A 22,618-nucleotide genomic window follows, 5' to 3' on the forward strand; every position below is an offset into this window, starting at 1 on the left:
ACTGCACCACCAGGAAGAACACACACACACACACTGCACCACCAGTGAAGAAAACACACACACACACACTGCAGCCACCTAGTGAAGAACACACAACACACACACTGCACCACCTAGTGAAGAACACACACACACACACACACTGCACCACCTAGTGAAGAAACACACACACACACACACTGCACCACCTAGTGAAGAAAAACAAAACACTCACCACCAGTGAAGAAAAACACACACACACACTGCACCACCTAGTGAAGAACAAACACACACACACACTGCACCACCTAGTGAAGAAACAGAACAAACACACTCACCACCTAGTGAAGAAAAACACACACACAACACTGAACTAGTGAAGAACAACACACACACACACACACTGCACCACCTATGAAGAACACACACACACACACACTGCACCACCTAGTGAAGAAACACACACACACACTGCACCACCTACGAAGAAAATACACACACACACACACACTGCACCACCTAGTGAAGAAACACACACACACAAACACGACCACCTAGTGAAGAAACACATACACACACACACACTGCACCACCTAGTGAAGAACAACACACACACACACACGTACCACCTAGTGAAGACATACACACACACACACACACAAACCAGTGAAACAACACACACACTCAAACCAACTAGTGAAGAAAGACACACACACACACTGCACCACCTAGTGAAGAAAAAAACACACATACTGCACCACCCTAGTGAAGAAAACACACACACACACACTGCACCACCTAGTGAAGAACAACACACACACACAACAACTGCACCACCTAGTGAAGAACACACACACACACACACACTGCACCACCTAGTGAAGAACAAAACACACACACACACACTGCACCACCAGGAAGAAACACAAAAACCACCTAGTGAAGACAACACACACACACACACACTACCACCTAGTGAAGAATACACACACAAAAGAAACACACACACACACACTGCACCACCTAGTGAAGAACACAGTAACACACACACACACGAACCAGTGAAGAAAAAAACAAAAGAAAAAAAAACACACACACACACACTCACACATGAAGAAAAACACACACACACACACTGCACCACCTAGTGAAGAAAACACACACACACACTGCACCACCTAGTGAAGAAGACACACACACACACACGCACCACGAGTGTAGAACACAACACACACACACACTGCACACCTAGAAAACAACACCACCAGGAAGTAACACACACACACACACACTGACCACCTAGTGAAGACAACACAAAAAAAACCACCTAGCGAAGAAAAAAAAAAATTCCACCTAGTGAAGAACACACACACACACACACACTGCACCACCAGTGAAGAAGAAACACACACACACACACTGCACCACCTAGTGAAGAACACAGACACACACACACACTGCAACCACCTAGTGAAGAAACACACACACACACACTGCACCACCCAGTGAAGAACAACACACACACACACACTGCACCACCTAGTGAAGAAACACACACACACACACATGACCACCTAGTGAAGAATACAACACACACACACACTGCACCACCTAGTGAAGAACACACACACACACACACACACACTGCACCACCTAGTGAAGAACACACACACACACACACACACACTTACCACCTAGTGAAGAAAACACACACACACACGCACCACCTATAAACACACACACACACACACACACCCACCTAGTGAAGACAACACACACACACACACACTACCACCTAGAAAAAACACACACACACTGCACCACCTAGTGAAGAAAAAAACACACACACACACACTGCACCACCTAGTGAAGAAACACACACACACACACACTGCACCACGAGTGAAGAAACACACACACACACACACACATACTGCACCACCTAGTGAAGAACACACACACACACACACACGCACACTCCTAGTGAAGAACACACACACACACACTGCACCACCTAGTGAAGAATACACACACACACACACACACCACCAGTGAAGAACACACACACACACACAGCACCACCTAGTGAAGAAAAACACACACACACACACACTGCACCACCTAGTGAAGAAACACACACACACACAACACTGCACCAAGAAGAAACAACACACACAACTGCACCACCAGTGAAAAACACACACACACTACACCATGAAGAAAACAAACAAAGCACCACCTAGTGAAGAACACACACACACACACACACTGCACCACCTAGTGAAGAACACACACACACACACACACACACCTGCACCACCTAGTGAAGAACACACACACACACACACTGCACCACCTAGTGAAGAAAACACACACACACACACTGCACACCAGTGAAGACAAACACACACACACACACTGCACCACCCAGTGAAGAACACACACACACACACACACACACTGCACCACCTAGTGAAGTAAAACACACACACACACAACTGCACCACCTAGTGAAGAAACACACACACACACACAAAAAGAAAAAAAAAACAGAGACACACACACACACACACTATCACCTAAGAAGAACAACACACACACACACACTGCACCACCTAGTGAAGACACACACACACACACACACACACTGCACCACCTAGTGAAGAACACACACACACACACACACTGCACCACCCAGTGAAGAAACACACACACACACACACTGCACCACCTAGGAAGAAAAAAAAAAACCACAGTGAAGAATACACACACACACACACACTGCACCAACTAGTGAAGAACAAAACACACACACACACACTGCACCACCTAGTGAAGACACACACACACACACACACACTGCACCACCTAGTGAAGACACACACACACACACACACACTGCACCACCTAGTGAAGACACACATACACACACACACACTGCACCACCTAGTGAAGAAAAAACACACACACACACACACTGCACCACCAAGAAGAAAAAAACAAGGAAGAAAAACACACAATGAACCTAGTGAAGAAGACACACACACACACACTGCAACCACCTAGTGAAGAAACACACACACACACACACACACTGCACCACCTAGTGAAGAACACACACACACACACACACACACTGCACCACCTAGTGAAGAATACACACACACACACACACTGCACCACCTAGTGAAGAATACACACACACACACACTGCACCACCTAGTGAAGAAACACACACACACACAATGCACCACCTAGTGAAGAAACACACACACACACTGCACCACCTAGTGAAGAACACACACACACACACACTGCACCACCTAGTGAAGAACACACACACACACACACACTGCACCACCTAGTGAAGACACACACACACACAACTGCACCACCTAGTGAAGAAACACACACACACACACTGCACCACCTAGTGAAGAACACACACACACACACACACACTGCACCACCTAGTGAAGAACACACACACACACACACACGCACCACCTAGTGAAGAACACACACACACACACACTGCACCACCTAGTGAAGAAACACACACACACACACTGCACCACCTAGTGAAGAAACACACACACACACACTGCACCACCTAGTGAAGAACACACACACACACACACTGCACCACCTAGTGAAGAACACACACACACACACACACGCACCACCTAGTGAAGAACAACACACACACACACACACTGCACCACCTAGTGAAGAACAACACACACACACACACACACTGCACACCTAGTGAAGAACACACACACACACACACACTGCACCACCTAGTGAAGAACACACACACACACACACACTGCACCACCTAGTGAAGAACACACACACACACACACACTGCACCACCTAGTGAAGAACACACACACACACACACACTGCACCACCTAGTGAAGAACACACACACACACACACTGCACCACCTAGTGAAGAACACACACACACACACACTGCACCACCTAGTGAAGAACAACACACACACACACACACTGTACCACCTAGTGGAAGAACACACACACACACACACACACTGCACCACCTAGTGAAGAACACACACACACACACACACTGCACCACCTAGGTGAAGAACACACACACACACACACACTGCACCACCTAGTGAAGACCACACACACACACACACTGCACCACCTAGTGAAGAAAACACACACACACACACACACTGCACCACCTAGTGAAGAACACACACACACACACACACACCACCTAGTGAAGAACACAACACACACACACACACTGCACCACCTAGTGAAGAAACACACACACACACACACACTGCACCACCTAGTGAAGAAACACACACACACACACACTGCACCACCTAGTGAAGAACAACACACACACACACACTGCACCACCTAGTGAAGAACACACACACACACACACACTGCACCACCTAGTGAAGAACACACACACACACACACACTGCACCACCTAGTGAAGAACACACACACACACACACACTGCACCACCTAGTGAAGAACACACACACACACACACACACACTGCACCACCTAGTGAAGAACACACACACACACACACACTGTACCACCTAGTGAAGAACACACACACACACACACACTGCACCACCTAGTGAAGAACACACACACACACACACTGCACCACCTAGTGAAGAACACACACACACACACACACTGCACCACCTAGTGAAGAACACACACACACACACACTGCACCACCTAGTGAAGAACACACACACACACACACTGCACCACCTAGTGAAGACACACACACACACACACACACACTGCACCACCTAGTGAAGAACACACACACACACACACTGTACCACCTAGTGAAGAAACACACACACACACACACTGTACCACCTAGTGAAGAAACACACACACACACACACACTGCACCACCTAGTGAAGAACACACACACACACACACTGCACCACCTAGTGAAGAACACACACACACACACACACTGCACCACCTAGTGAAGAACACACACACACACACACTGCACCACCTAGTGAAGAACACACACACACACACACACTGCACCACCTAGTGAAGAACACACACACACACACACTGCACCACCTAGTGAAGAACACACACACACACACACACACACACTGCACCACCTAGTGAAGAACACACACACACACACTGCACCACCTAGTGAAGAACACACACACACACACACACTGCACCACCTAGTGAAGAACACAACACACACACACACACACTGCACCACCTAGTGAAGAACACACACACACACACACACACTGCACCACCTAGTGAAGAACACACACACACACACACACACTGCACCACCTAGTGAAGAAAACACACACACACACACACTGCACCACCTAGTGAAGAACACACACACACACACACACACTGCACCACCTAGTGAAGAACACACACACACACACACTGCACCACCTAGTGAAGAACACACACACACACACACACTGCACCACCTAGTGAAGAAACACACACACACACACACTGTACCACCTAGTGAAGAACACACACACACACACACACTGCACCACCTAGTGAAGAACACACACACACACACACACACACTGCACCACCTAGTGAAGAACACACACACACACACACTGCACCACCTAGTGAAGAACACACACACACACACACACTGCACCACCTAGTGAAGAACACACACCACACACACCTAGAAGAACACACACACACACACTGCACCACCTAGTGAAGAACACACACACACACACACTGCACCACCTAGTGAAGAACACACACACACACACACACACACTGCACCACCTAGTGAAGACACACACACACACACACTGCACCACCTAGTGAAGAACACACACACACACACACACTGCACCACCTAGTGAAGAACACACACACACACACACACTGCACCACCTAGTGAAGAAACACACACACACACACACACTGTACCACCTAGTGAAGAACACACACACACACACACTGCACCACCTAGTGAAGAACACACACACACACACTGCACCACCTAGTGAAGAACACACACACACACACACACTGCACCACCTAGTGAAGAACACACACACACACACACTGCACCACCTAGTGAAGAAACACACACACACACACTGCACCACCTAGTGAAGAAACACACACACACACACACACTGCACCACCTAGTGAAGAACACACACACACACACACTGCACCACCTAGTGAAGAACACACACACACACACACTGCACCACCTAGTGAAGAAACACACACACACACACACTGCACCACCTAGTGAAGACACACACACACACACACACTGCACCACCTAGTGAAGAACAACACACACACACACACACACTGCACCACCTAGTGAAGAACACACACACACACACTGCACCACCTAGTGAAGACCACACACACACACACACACTGTACCACCTAGTGAAGAACACACACACACACACACTGCACCACCTAGTGAAGACACACACACACACACACACACTGCACCACCTAGTGAAGAACACACACACACACACACTGCACCACCTAGTGAAGACACACACACACACACACACACTGCACCACCTAGTGAAGAAACACACACACACACACACTGTACCACCTAGTGAAGAACACACACACACACACACACTGCACCACCTAGTGAAGAACACACACACACACACACACTGCACCACCTAGTGAAGAACACACACACACACACACTGCACCACCTAGTGAAGAACACACACACACACACACTGCACCACCTAGTGAAGAAAACACACACACACACACTGCACCACCTAGTGAAGAAACACACACACACACACTGCACCACCTAGTGAAGAAACACACACACACACACACACACTGCACCACCTAGTGAAGAACACACACACACACACACACACTGCACCACCTAGTGAAGAAGACACACACACACACACACTGCACCACCTAGTGAAGAACACACACACACACACACACTGCACCACCTAGTGAAGACACACACACACACACACACTGCACCACCTAGTGAAGAACACACACACACACACACTGCACCACCTAGTGAAGAAACACACACACACACACACTGCACCACCTAGTGAAGAACACACACACACACACACACTGCACCACCTAGTGAAGAACACACACACACACACACTGCACCACCTAGTGAAGAACACACACACACACACACACACACTGCACCACCTAGTGAAGAACACACACACACACACACACTGCACCACCTAGTGAAGAAAACACACACACACACAACACTGCACCACCTAGTGAAGAACACACACACACACACACTGCACCACCTAGTGAAGAACACACACACACACACACACACTGCACCACCTAGTGAAGAACACACACACACACACACACTGCACCACCTAGTGAAGAACAAACACACACACACACACACTGCACCACCTAGTGAAGAAAACACACACACACACACACTGCACCACCTAGTGAAGAAAAAACACACACACACACACTGCACCACCTAGTGAAGAACACACACACACACACACACACTGCACCACCTAGTGAAGACACACACACACACACACACTGCACCACCTAGTGAAGAACACACACACACACACACACTGCACCACCTAGTGAAGAACACACACACACACACACTGCACCACCTAGTGAAGAACACACACACACACACACACACTGCACCACCTAGTGAAGAAACACACACACACACACACTGCACCACCTAGTGAAGAACACACACACACACACACACACTGCACCACCTAGTGAAGAAACACACACACACACACACTGCACCACCTAGTGAAGAACACACACACACACACACTGCACCACCTAGTGAAGAACACACACACACACACACACTGCACCACCTAGTGAAGAACACACACACACACACACACTGCACCACCTAGTGAAGAACAACACACACACACACACTGCACCACCTAGTGAAGAACACACACACACACACACACTGCACCACCTAGTGAAGAACACACACACACACACTGCACCACCTAGTGAAGAACACACACACACACACACTGCACCACCTAGTGAAGAAACACACACACACACACTGCACCACCTAGTGAAGAACACACACACACACACACACTGCACCACCTAGTGAAGAACACACACACACACACACACTGCACCACCTAGTGAAGAACACACACACACACACACACTGCACCACCTAGTGAAGAACACACACACACACACACACACTGCACCACCTAGTGAAGAACACACACACACACACTGACCACCTAGTGAAGAACACACACACACACACTGCACCACCTAGTGAAGAACACACACACACACACACACACTGCACCACCTAGTGAAGAACACACACACACACACACACTGCACCACCTAGTGAAGAACCACACACACACACACACTGCACCACCTAGTGAAGAACAACACACACACACACACTGCACCACCTAGTGAAGAACACACACACACACACACTGCACCACCTAGTGAAGAACACACACACACACACACACACTGCACCACCTAGTGAAGAACACACACACACACACACTGCACCACCTAGTGAAGAACACACACACACACACACTGCACCACCTAGTGAAGAACACACACACACACACACACACACACTGCACCACCTAGTGAAGAACACACACACACACACACTGCACCACCTAGTGAAGAAACACACACACACACACACACTGCACCACCTAGTGAAGAACACACACACACACACACACTGCACCACCTAGTGAAGAACACACACACACACACACACTGCACCACCTAGTGAAGAACACACACACACACACACTGCACCACCTAGTGAAGAAACACACACACACACACACACTGCACCACCTAGTGAAGAAACACACACACACACACACACTGCACCACCTAGTGAAGAAACACACACACACACACACACTGCACCACCTAGTGAAGAAACACACACACACACACACTGCACCACCTAGTGAAGAACACACACACACACACACTGCACCACCTAGTGAAGAACACACACACACACACACACACTGCACCACCTAGTGAAGAACACACACACACACACACACTGCACCACCTAGTGAAGAAACACACACACACACACACACTGCACCACCTAGTGAAGAACACACACACACACACACACTGCACCACCTAGTGAAGACACACACACACACACACACACTGCACCACCTAGTGAAGAACACACACACACACACACACTGCACCACCTAGTGAAGAACACACACACACACACACACTGCACCACCTAGTGAAGAAACACACACACACACACACTGCACCACCTAGTGAAGAACACACACACACACACACTGCACCACCTAGTGAAGAAACACACACACACACACACACACTGCACCACCTAGTGAAGAACACACACACACACACACACTGCACCACCTAGTGAAGAACCACACACACACACACACACTGCACCACCTAGTGAAGAACACACACACACACACACACTGCACCACCTAGTGAAGAACACACACACACACACACACACTGCACCACCTAGTGAAGAACACACACACACACACACACACTGCACCACCTAGTGAAGAAACACACACACACACACACTGCACCACCTAGTGAAGAACACACACACACACACACACACTGCACCACCTAGTGAAGAAACACACACACACACACACACTGCACCACCTAGTGAAGAACACACACACACACACACTGCACCACCTAGTGAAGAAACACACACACACACACTGCACCACCTAGTGAAGACACACACACACACACACACTGCACCACCTAGTGAAGCACACACACACACACACACACTGCACCACCTAGTGAAGAACACACACACACACACACTGCACCACCTAGTGAAGAACACACACACACACACACACACTGCACCACCTAGTGAAGAACACACACACACACACACTGCACCACCTAGTGAAGAAAACACACACACACACACACACTGCACCACCTAGTGAAGAACACACACACACACACACTGCACCACCTAGTGAAGAACACACACACACACACTGCACCACCTAGTGAAGAACACACACACACACACACACACTGCACCACCTAGTGAAGAACACACACACACACACACTGCACCACCTAGTGAAGACACACACACACACACACACACTGCACCACCTAGTGAAGAACACACACACACACACACACTGCACCACCTAGTGAAGAACACACACACACACACACACACTGCACCACCTAGTGAAGAACACACACACACACACACACTGCACCACCTAGTGAAGAAACACACACACACACACACTGCACCACCTAGTGAAGAACCACACACACACACACACTGCACCACCTAGTGAAGAACACACACACACACACACACTGCACCACCTAGTGAAGAACACACACACACACACACTGCACCACCTAGTGAAGAACACACACACACACACACACTGCACCACCTAGTGGAAGAACACACACACACACACACTGCACCACCTAGTGAAGAACACACACACACACACACACTGCACCACCTAGTGAAGAACACACACACACACACACACTGCACCACCTAGTGAAGAAAACACACACACACACACACACTGCACCACCTAGTGAAGAACACACACACACACACACTGCACCACCTAGTGAAGAACACACACACACACACACTGCACCACCTAGTGAAGAACACACACACACACACACACTGCACCACCTAGTGAAGAAACACACACACACACACACTGCACCACCTAGTGAAGAACACACACACACACACACACTGCACCACCTAGTGAAGAACACACACACACACACACACTGCACCACCTAGTGAAGAAACACACACACACACACACACTGCACCACCTAGTGAAGAACACACACACACACACACACACTGCACCACCTAGTGAAGAAACACACACACACACACACACACTGCACCACCTAGTGAAGAAACACACACACACACACACACTGCACCACCTAGTGAAGAAACACACACACACACACACACTGCACCACCTAGTGAAGAACACACACACACACACACACTGCACCACCTAGTGAAGAACACACACACACACACACACTGCACCACCTAGTGAAGACACACACACACACACACACTGCACCACCTAGTGAAGAACACACACACACACACACACTGCACCACCTAGTGAAGAACACACACACACACACACACACTGCACCACCTAGTGAAGACACACACACACACACACACACTGCACCACCTAGTGAAGAACACACACACACACACACACTGCACCACCTAGTGAAGAACACACACACACACACACACTGCACCACCTAGTGAAGAACACACACACACACACACACTGCACCACCTAGTGAAGAACACACACACACACACACACACTGCACCACCTAGTGAAGAACACACACACACACACACACTGCACCACCTAGTGAAGAACCACACACACACACACACACTGCACCACCTAGTGAAGAAACACACACACACACACACACACTGCACCACCTAGTGAAGAAACACACACACACACACACTGCACCACCTAGTGAAGAACACACACACACACACACTGCACCACCTAGTGAAGAACAACACACACACACACACACACTGCACCACCTAGTGAAGAACACACACACACACACACTGCACCACCTAGTGAAGAACACACACACACACACACACTGCACCACCTAGTGAAGAAACACACACACACACACACTGCACCACCTAGTGAAGAACACACACACACACACACTGCACCACCTAGTGAAGAACACACACACACACACACACTGCACCACCTAGTGAAGACACACACACACACACACACACTGCACCACCTAGTGAAGAACACACACACACACACTGCACCACCTAGTGAAGAACACACACACACACACACTGCACCACCTAGTGAAGACACACACACACACACACTGCACCACCTAGTGAAGAACCACACACACACACACACTGCACCACCTAGTGAAGAAACACACACACACACACACTGCACCACCTAGTGAAGAACACACACACACACACACACTGCACCACCTAGTGAAGAACCACACACACACACACACTGCACCACCTAGTGAAGAACACACACACACACACACACACTGCACCACCTAGTGAAGACACACACACACACACACTGCACCACCTAGTGAAGAACACACACACACACACACACTGCACCACCTAGTGAAGAACACACACACACACACACTGCACCACCTAGTGAAGAACACACACACACACACACACTGCACCACCTAGTGAAGAAACACACACACACACACACTGCACCACCTAGTGAAGAACACACACACACACACACACTGCACCACCTAGTGAAGAACACACACACACACACACACACTGCACCACCTAGTGAAGAACACACACACACACACACACACACTGCACCACCTAGTGAAGAACACACACACACACACACTGCACCACCTAGTGAAGAACAACACACACACACACACTGCACCACCTAGTGAAGAACACACACACACACACACACTGCACCACCTAGTGAAGAACACACACACACACACACACTGCACCACCTAGTGAAGAACACACACACACACACACACTGCACCACCTAGTGAAGAACACACACACACACACACACACTGCACCACCTAGTGAAGAACACACACACACACACTGCACCACCTAGTGAAGAAACACACACACACACACACTGCACCACCTAGTGAAGAACACACACACACACACACACACTGCACCACCTAGTGAAGAACACACACACACACACACTGCACCACCTAGTGAAGACACACACACACACACACACACACTGCACCACCTAGTGAAGAACACACACACACACACACACTGTACCACCTAGTGAAGAACACACACACACACACACACTGCACCACCTAGTGAAGAAGACACACACACACACACTGCACCACCTAGTGAAGAACACACACACACACACTGCACCACCTAGTGAAGAACACACACACACACACACACTGCACCACCTAGTGAAGAACACACACACACACACACTGCACCACCTAGTGAAGAACACACACACACACACACTGCACCACCTAGTGAAGAACACACACACACACACACACACTGCACCACCTAGTGAAGACACACACACACACACACTGCACCACCTAGTGAAGAACACACACACACACACACACTGCACCACCTAGTGAAGAACACACACACACACACTGCACCACCTAGTGAAGAACACACACACACACACACACACTGCACCACCTAGTGAAGAAACACACACACACACACTGCACCACCTAGTGAAGACCACACACACACACACACACTGCACCACCTAGTGAAGAACACACACACACACACACTGCACCACCTAGTGAAGAACACACACACACACACTGCACCACCTAGTGAAGAAACACACACACACACACACTGCACCACCTAGTGAAGAACACACACACACACACACTGCACCACCTAGTGAAGAACACACACACACACACTGCACCACCTAGTGAAGAACAACACACACACACACACACTGCACCACCTAGTGAAGAAACACACACACACACACTGCACCACCTAGTGAAGAACACACACACACACACACTGCACCACCTAGTGAAGAACACACACACACACACACACACTGCACCACCTAGTGAAGAAACACACACACACACACACTGCACCACCTAGTGAAGAACACACACACACACACACACTGCACCACCTAGTGAAGAACACACACACACACACACACTGCACCACCTAGTGAAGAACACACACACACACACTGCACCACCTAGTGAAGAACCACACACACACACACACACACTGCACCACCTAGTGAAGAACACACACACACACACACACACTGCACCACCTAGTGAAGAAACACACACACACACACACACACTGCACCACCTAGTGAAGAACACACACACACACACACACTGCACCACCTAGTGAGAAAGCACACACACACACACTGCACCACCTAGTGAAGAACACAACACACACACACACACTGCACCACCTAGTGAAGAAAACACACACACACACACACTGCACCACCTAGTGAAGAACACACACACACACACACACTGCACCACCTAGTGAAGAACACACACACACACACACACTGCACCACCTAGTGAAGAACACACACACACACACACACACACTGCACCACCTAGTGAAGACACACACACACACACACACACTGCACCACCTAGTGAAGAAACACACACACACACACACACTGCACCACCTAGTGAAGAACACACACACACACACTGCACCACCTAGTGAAGAACACACACACACACACACACACTGCACCACCTAGTGAAGAACACACACACACACACACACACTGCACCACCTAGTGAAGAACACACACACACACACACACTGCACCACCTAGTGAAGAAACACACACACACACACACTGCACCACCTAGTGAAGAACACACACACACACACACACACACTGCACCACCTAGTGAAGAACACACACACACACACACTGCACCACCTAGTGAAGAACAACACACACACACACACTGCACCACCTAGTGAAGAACACACACACACACACACTGCACCACCTAGTGAAGAACACACACACACACACACACACTGCACCACCTAGTGAAGAACACACACACACACACACACACTGCACCACCTAGTGAAGAACACACACACACACACTGCACCACCTAGTGAAGAACACACACACACACACACACTGCACCACCTAGTGAAGAACACACACACACACACACACTGCCCAACATAGTGAATAACACACACACACACACACTGCACCACCTAGTGAAGAACACACACACACACACACTGCACCACCTAGTGAAGAACACACACACACACACACACTGCACCACCTAGTGAAGAACACACACACACACACACACTGCACCACCTAGTGAAGAACACACACACACACACACACACTGCACCACCTAGTGAAGAACACACACACACACACACACACTGCACCACCTAGTGAAGAACACACACACACACACACTGCACCACCTAGTGAAGAACACACACACACACACACTGCACCACCTAGTGAAGAACAACACACACACACACACACACTGCACCACCTAGTGAAGAAACACACACACACACACACACTGCACCACCTAGTGAAGAACACACACACACACACACACACTGCACCACCTAGTGAAGAACACACACACACACACACACTGCACCACCTAGTGAAGAACACACACACACACACACACACTGCACCACCTAGTGAAGAACACACACACACACACTGCACCACCTAGTGAAGAACACACACACACACACACACTGCACCACCTAGTGAAGAAACACACACACACACACACTGCACCACCTAGTGAAGAACACACACACACACACTGCACCACCTAGTGAAGAAACACACACACACACACACTGCACCACCTAGTGAAGAACACACACACACACACACACTGCACCACCTAGTGAAGAACACACACACACACACACACTGCACCACCTAGTGAAGAACACACACACACACACACACACACACACTGCACCACCTAGTGAAGAACACACACACACACACACACACTGCACCACCTAGTGAAGAACACACACACACACACACACACACACACACACACACTGCACCACCTAGTGAAGAACACACACACACACACTGCACCACCTAGTGAAGAACACACACACACACACACACTGCACCACCTAGTGAAGAACACACACACACACACACACTGCACCACCTAGTGAAGAAACACACACACACACACACTGCACCACCTAGTGAAGAACACACACACACACACACACACACTGCACCACCTAGTGAAGAACACACACACACACACTGCACCACCTAGTGAAGAACACACACACACACACACACTGCACCACCTAGTGAAGAACACACACACACACACACACTGCACCACCTAGTGAAGAACACACACACACACACACACTGCACCACCTAGTGAAGAACACACACACACACACACACTGCACCACCTAGTGAAGAACACACACACACACACACACACTGCACCACCTAGTGAAGAACACACACACACACACTGCACCACCTAGTGAAGAACACACACACACACACACACTGCACCACCTAGTGAAGAACACACACACACACACACTGCACCACCTAGTGAAGAACACACACACACACACTGCACCACCTAGTGAAGAAACACACACACACACACACTGCACCACCTAGTGAAGAACACACACACACACACACACTGCACCACCTAGTGAAGAACACACACACACACACACTGCACCACCTAGTGAAGAACACACACACACACACACACACACACACACTGCACCACCTAGTGAAGAACACACACACACACACACACTGCACCACCTAGTGAAGAACACACACACACACACACACACTGCACCACCTAGTGAAGAACACACACACACACACACACACACACACACTGCACCACCTAGTGAAGAACACACACACACACACTGCACCACCTAGTGAAGAACACACACACACACACACACTGCACCACCTAGTGAAGAAACACACACACACTGCACCACCTAGTGAAGAACACACACACACACACTGCACCACCTAGTGAAGAACACACACACACACACACACACTGCACCACCTAGTGAAGAACACACACACACACACACTGCACCACCTAGTGAAGAACACACACACACACACACACACTGCACCACCTAGTGAAGAACACACACACACACACACACTGCACCACCTAGTGAAGAACACACACACACACACACTGCACCACCTAGTGAAGAACACACACACACACACTGCACCACCTAGTGAAGAACACACACACACACACAATGTCTCAAGGGGATTTCCTACAGTTGTAAAATGGGCTATCAGTGCAGCAATAGCAGCCTTCTCTGTTATCAGTCTCTCTTTCACCCTCCATACCATTCATTTAGCTCAGCGACTAAAACATGTCTGTGGATTATCTCTTCCTCTGTCCAGGAGTTATCAGTCTCTCTTTCACCCTCCATACCATTCATTTAGCTCAGCGACTAAAACATGTCTGTGGATTATCTCTTCCTCTGTCCAGGAGTTATCAGTCTCTCTTTCACCCTCCATACCATTCATTTAGCTCAGCGACTAAAACATGTCTGTGGATTATCTCTTCCTCTGTCCAGGAGTTATCAGTCTCTCTTTCACCCTCCATACCATTCATTTAGCTCAGCGACTAAAACATGTCTGTGGATTATCTCTTCCTCTGTCCAGGAGTTATCAGTCTCTCTTTCACCCTCCATACCATTCATTTAGCTCAGCGACTAAAACATGTCTGTGGATTATCTCTTCCTCTGTCCAGGAGTTATCAGTCTCTCTTTCACCCTCCATACCATTCATTTAGCTCAGCGACTAAAACATGTCTGTGGATTATCTCTTCCTCTGTCCAGGAGTTATCAGTCTCTCTTTCACCCTCCATACCATTCATTTAGCTCAGCGACTAAAACATGTCTGTGGATTATCTCTTCCTCTGTCCAGGAGTTATCAGTCTCTCTTTCACCCTCCATACCATTCATTTAGCTCAGCGACTAAAACATGTCTGTGGATTATCTCTTCCTCTGTCCAGGAGTTATCAGTCTCTCTTTCACCCTCCATACCATTCATTTAGCTCAGCGACTAAAACATGTCTGTGGATTATCTCTTCCTCTGTCCAGGAGTTATCAGTCTCTCTTTCACCCTCCATACCATTCATTTAGCTCAGCGACTAAAACATGTCTGTGGATTATCTCTTCCTCTGTCCAGGAGTTATCAGTCTCTCTTTCACCCTCCATACCATTCATTTAGCTCAGCGACTAAAACATGTCTGTGGATTATCTCTTCCTCTGTCCAGGAGTTATCAGTCTCTCTTTCACCCTCCATACCATTCATTTAGCTCAGCGACTAAAACATGTCTGTGGATTATCTCTTCCTCTGTCCAGGAGTTATCAGTCTCTCTTTCACCCTCCATACCATTCATTTAGCTCAGCGACTAAAACATGTCTGTGGATTATCTCTTCCTCTGTCCAGGAGTTATCAGTCTCTCTTTCACCCTCCATACCATTCATTTAGCTCAGCGACTAAAACATGTCTGTGGATTATCTCTTCCTCTGTCCAGGAGTTATCAGTCTCTCTTTCACCCTCCATACCATTCATTTAGCTCAGCGACTAAAACATGTCTGTGGATTATCTCTTCCTCTGTCCAGGAGTTATCAGTCTCTCTTTCACCCTCCATACCATTCATTTAGCTCAGCGACTAAAACATGTCTGTGGATTATCTCTTCCTCTGTCCAGGAGTTATCAGTCTCTCTTTCACCCTCCATACCATTCATTTAGCTCAGCGACTAAAACATGTCTGTGGATTATCTCTTCCTCTGTCCAGGAGTTATCAGTCTCTCTTTCACCCTCCATACCATTCATTTAGCTCAGCGACTAAAACATGTCTGTGGATTATCTCTTCCTCTGTCCAGGAGTTATCAGTCTCTCTTTCACCCTCCATACCATTCATTTAGCTCAGCGACTAAAACATGTCTGTGGATTATCTCTTCCTCTGTCCAGGAGTTATCAGTCTCTCTTTCACCCTCCATACCATTCATTTAGCTCAGCGACTAAAACATGTCTGTGGATTATCTCTTCCTCTGTCCAGGAGTTATCAGTCTCTCTTTCACCCTCCATACCATTCATTTAGCTCAGCGACTAAAACATGTCTGTGGATTATCTCTTCCTCTGTCCAGGAGTTATCAGTCTCTCTTTCACCCTCCATACCATTCATTTAGCTCAGCGACTAAAACATGTCTGTGGATTATCTCTTCCTCTTTCCAGGAGTTATCAGTCTCTCTTTCACCCTCCATACCATTCATTTAGCTCAGCGACTAAAACATGTCTGTGGATTATCTCTTCCTCTGTCCAGGAGTTATCAGTCTCTCTTTCACCCTCCATACCATTCATTTAGCTCAGCGACTAAAACATGTCTGTGGATTATCTCTTCCTCTGTCCAGGAGTTATCAGTCTCTCTTTCACCCTCCATACCATTCATTTAGCTCAGCGACTAAAACATGTCTGTGGATTATCTCTTCCTCTGTCCAGGAGTTATCAGTCTCTCTTTCACCCTCCATACCATTCATTTAGCTCAGCGACTAAAACATGTCTGTGGATTATCTCTTCCTCTGTCCAGGAGTTATCAGTCTCTCTTTCACCCTCCATACCATTCATTTAGCTCAGCGACTAAAACATGTCTGTGGATTATCTCTTCCTCTGTCCAGGAGTTATCAGTCTCTCTTTCACCCTCCATACCATTCATTTAGCTCAGCGACTAAAACATGTCTGTGGATTATCTCTTCCTCTGTCCAGGAGTTATCAGTCTCTCTTTCACCCTCCATACCATTCATTTAGCTCAGCGACTAAAACATGTCTGTGGATTATCTCTTCCTCTGTCCAGGAGTTATCAGTCTCTCTTTCACCCTCCATACCATTCATTTAGCTCAGCGACTAAAACATGTCTGTGGATTATCTCTTCCTCTGTCCAGGAGTTATCAGTCTCTCTTTCACCCTCCATACCATTCATTTAGCTCAGCGACTAAAACATGTCTGTGGATTATCTCTTCCTCTGTCCAGGAGTTATCAGTCTCTCTTTCACCCTCCATACCATTCATTTAGCTCAGCGACTAAAACATGTCTGTGGATTATCTCTTCCTCTGTCCAGGAGTTATCAGTCTCTCTTTCACCCTCCATACCATTCATTTAGCTCAGCGACTAAAACATGTCTGTGGATTATCTCTTCCTCTGTCCAGGAGTCGTCAGTCTCTGAAGGTCAGAGAGCACAAGGTTCTGGGTCCGTATGTGGATGGCCTGTCACAACTGGCCGTCACCAACTTTGAGGTGAGTACAGTTCCTTTGGAGACAGAGAGATGTTCACCTGGGTAGGAGAGGTGGAGACAGGGAGATGTCCACCTGGGTAGGAGATGTGGAGACAGGGAGATGTTCACCTGGGTAGGAGAGGTGGAGACAGAGAGATGTTCACCTGGGTAGGAGAGGTGGAGACAGAGAGATGTTCACCTGGGTAGGAGAGGTGGAGACAGAGAGATGTTCACCTGGGTAGGAGAGGTGGAGACAGGGAGATGTCCACCTGGGTAGGAGAGGTGGAGACAGAGAGATGTTCACCTGGGTAGGAGAGGTGGAGACAGAGAGATGTTCACCTGGGTAGGTGAGGTGCAGGCTGGGAGATGTCCACCTGGGTAGGAGAGGTGGAGACAGGGAGATGTTCACCTGGGTAGGAGAGGTGCAGGCTGGGAGATGTCCACCTGGGTAGGAGAGGTGGAGACAGGGAGATGTTCACCTGGGTAGGAGAGGTGGAGACAGAGAGATGTTCACCTGGGTAGGAGAGGTGCAGGCTGAGAGATGTCCACCTGGGTAGGAAGGGTGGAGACAGGGAGATGTTCACCTGGGTAGGAGAGGTGGAGACAGGGAGATGTTCACCTGGGTAGGAGAGGTGGAGACAGGGAGATACCCACCTGGGTAGGAGAGGTGGAGACAGGGGAGATGTCCACCTGGGTAGGAGAGGTGGAGACAGGGAGATGTCCACCTGGGTAGGAGAGGTGGAGACAGGGAGATGCCCACCAGGGTAGGAGAGGTGGAGACAGAGAGATGTCCACCTGGGTAGGAGAGGTGGAGACAGGGAGATGTCCACCTGGGTAGGAGAGGTGGAGACAGGGAGATGCCCACCTGGGAAGGAGAGGTGGAGACAGAGAGATGTCCACCTGGGTAGGAGAGGTGGAGACAGGGAGATGTCCACCTGGGTAGGAGAGGTGGAGACAGAGAGATGTTCACCTGGGTAGGAGAGGTGGAGACAGAGAGATGTTCACCTGGGTAGGAGAGGTGGAGACAGAGAGATGTTCACCTGGGTAGGAGAGGTGGAGACAGGGAGATGTTCACCTGGGTAGGAGAGGTGGAGACAGAGAGATGCCCACCTGGGTAGGAGAGGTGGAGACAGGGAGATGCCCACCTGGGTAGGAGAGGTGGAGACAGGGAGATGCCCACCTGGGTAGGAGAGGTGGAGACAGGGAGATGCCCACCTGGGTAGGAGAGGTGGAGACAGGGAGATGTTCACCTGGGTAGGAGAGGTGGAGACAGAGAGATGTTCACCTGGGTAGGAGAGGTGGAGACAGAGAGATGTTCACCTGGGTAGGAGAGATGGAGACAGAGAGATGTTCACCTGGGTAGGAGAGGTGGAGACAGGGAGATGTCCACCTGGGTAGGAGAGGTGGGGACAGAGAGATGTTCACCTGGGTAGAAGAGGTGGAGACAGAGAGAAGTTCACCTGGGTAGGAGAGGTGCAGGCTGGGAGATGTCCACCTGGGTAGGAGAGGTGGAGACAGGGAGATGCTCACCTGGGTAGGAGAGGTGGAGACTGGGAGATGTCCACCTGGGTAGGAGAGGTGGAGACAGGGAGATGTTCACCTGGGTAGGAGAGGTGGAGACAGGGAGATGTTCACCTGGGTAGGAGAGGTGCAGGCTGAGAGATGTCCACCTGGGTAGGAGAGGTGGAGACAGAGAGATGTCCACCTGGGTAGGAGAGGTGGAGACAGGGAGATGTCCACCTGGGTAGGAGAGGTGGAGACAGGCAGAGTACAGCACTTAGACAAGGAAAGAAAAGCCTCACTCTGTGTCTCCAATACAATGAACAGATGGTTTTGACAGCTATGCTACTTTCATCAGTTTCATTTCATCACCCCTTTTACCATCGCAGTCTCCAGGATACACTCCAGGATTACCATAGAGAACTGTGTATTACCATAGATAGAGAACTGTGTATTACCATAGAGAACTGTGTATTACCATAGAGAACGTTGTATTACCATAGATAGAGAACTGTGTATTACTATAGCTAGAGAACTGTGTATTACCATAGAGAACTGTGTATTACCATAGAGAACTGTGTATTACCATAGAGAACTGTGTATTACCATAGAGAACTGTGTATTACCATAGAGAACTGTTTGTTACTATAGAGAACAGTGTATTACCATAGATAGAGAACTGTGTATTACTATAGATAGAGAACTGTGTATTACCATAGAGAACTCTGTATTACCATAGAGAACTGTTTGTTACTATAGAGAACAGTGTATTACCATAGATAGAGAACTGTGTATTACTATAGATAGAGAACTGTGTATCACCATAGAGAACTGTATATTACTATAGATAGACAACTGTGTATTACCATAGAGAACTGTGTATTACCATAGAAAACTGTGTATTACCATAGAGAACTGTGTATTACCATAGATAGAGAACTGTGTATTACCATAGAGAACGGTGTATTACCATAGATAGACAAC

General features: G+C 48.6%; 1 protein-coding gene across 1 annotated transcript in view; it reads left to right on the plus strand.

Moving 5' to 3' along the window:
• Positions 1 to 20,024: 20,024 nt before the first annotated feature.
• LOC106592223 (kinesin-like protein KIF13A) overlaps positions 20,025 to 22,618 on the plus strand; it is a gene marked incomplete at its 5' end in the record, with an annotated part of 82,288 nt that continues 79,694 nt past the window's right edge. Inside the window, 1 exon segment of the mRNA XM_045712498.1 lies at positions 20,025 to 20,156. Within this exon segment, the coding sequence (XP_045568454.1) occupies positions 20,025 to 20,156 (132 nt within the window).

Source organism: Salmo salar, unplaced genomic scaffold, assembly GCF_905237065.1.
Source record: "Salmo salar unplaced genomic scaffold, Ssal_v3.1, whole genome shotgun sequence".
NCBI classification, from domain to species: Eukaryota; Metazoa; Chordata; class Actinopteri; order Salmoniformes; family Salmonidae; genus Salmo; species Salmo salar.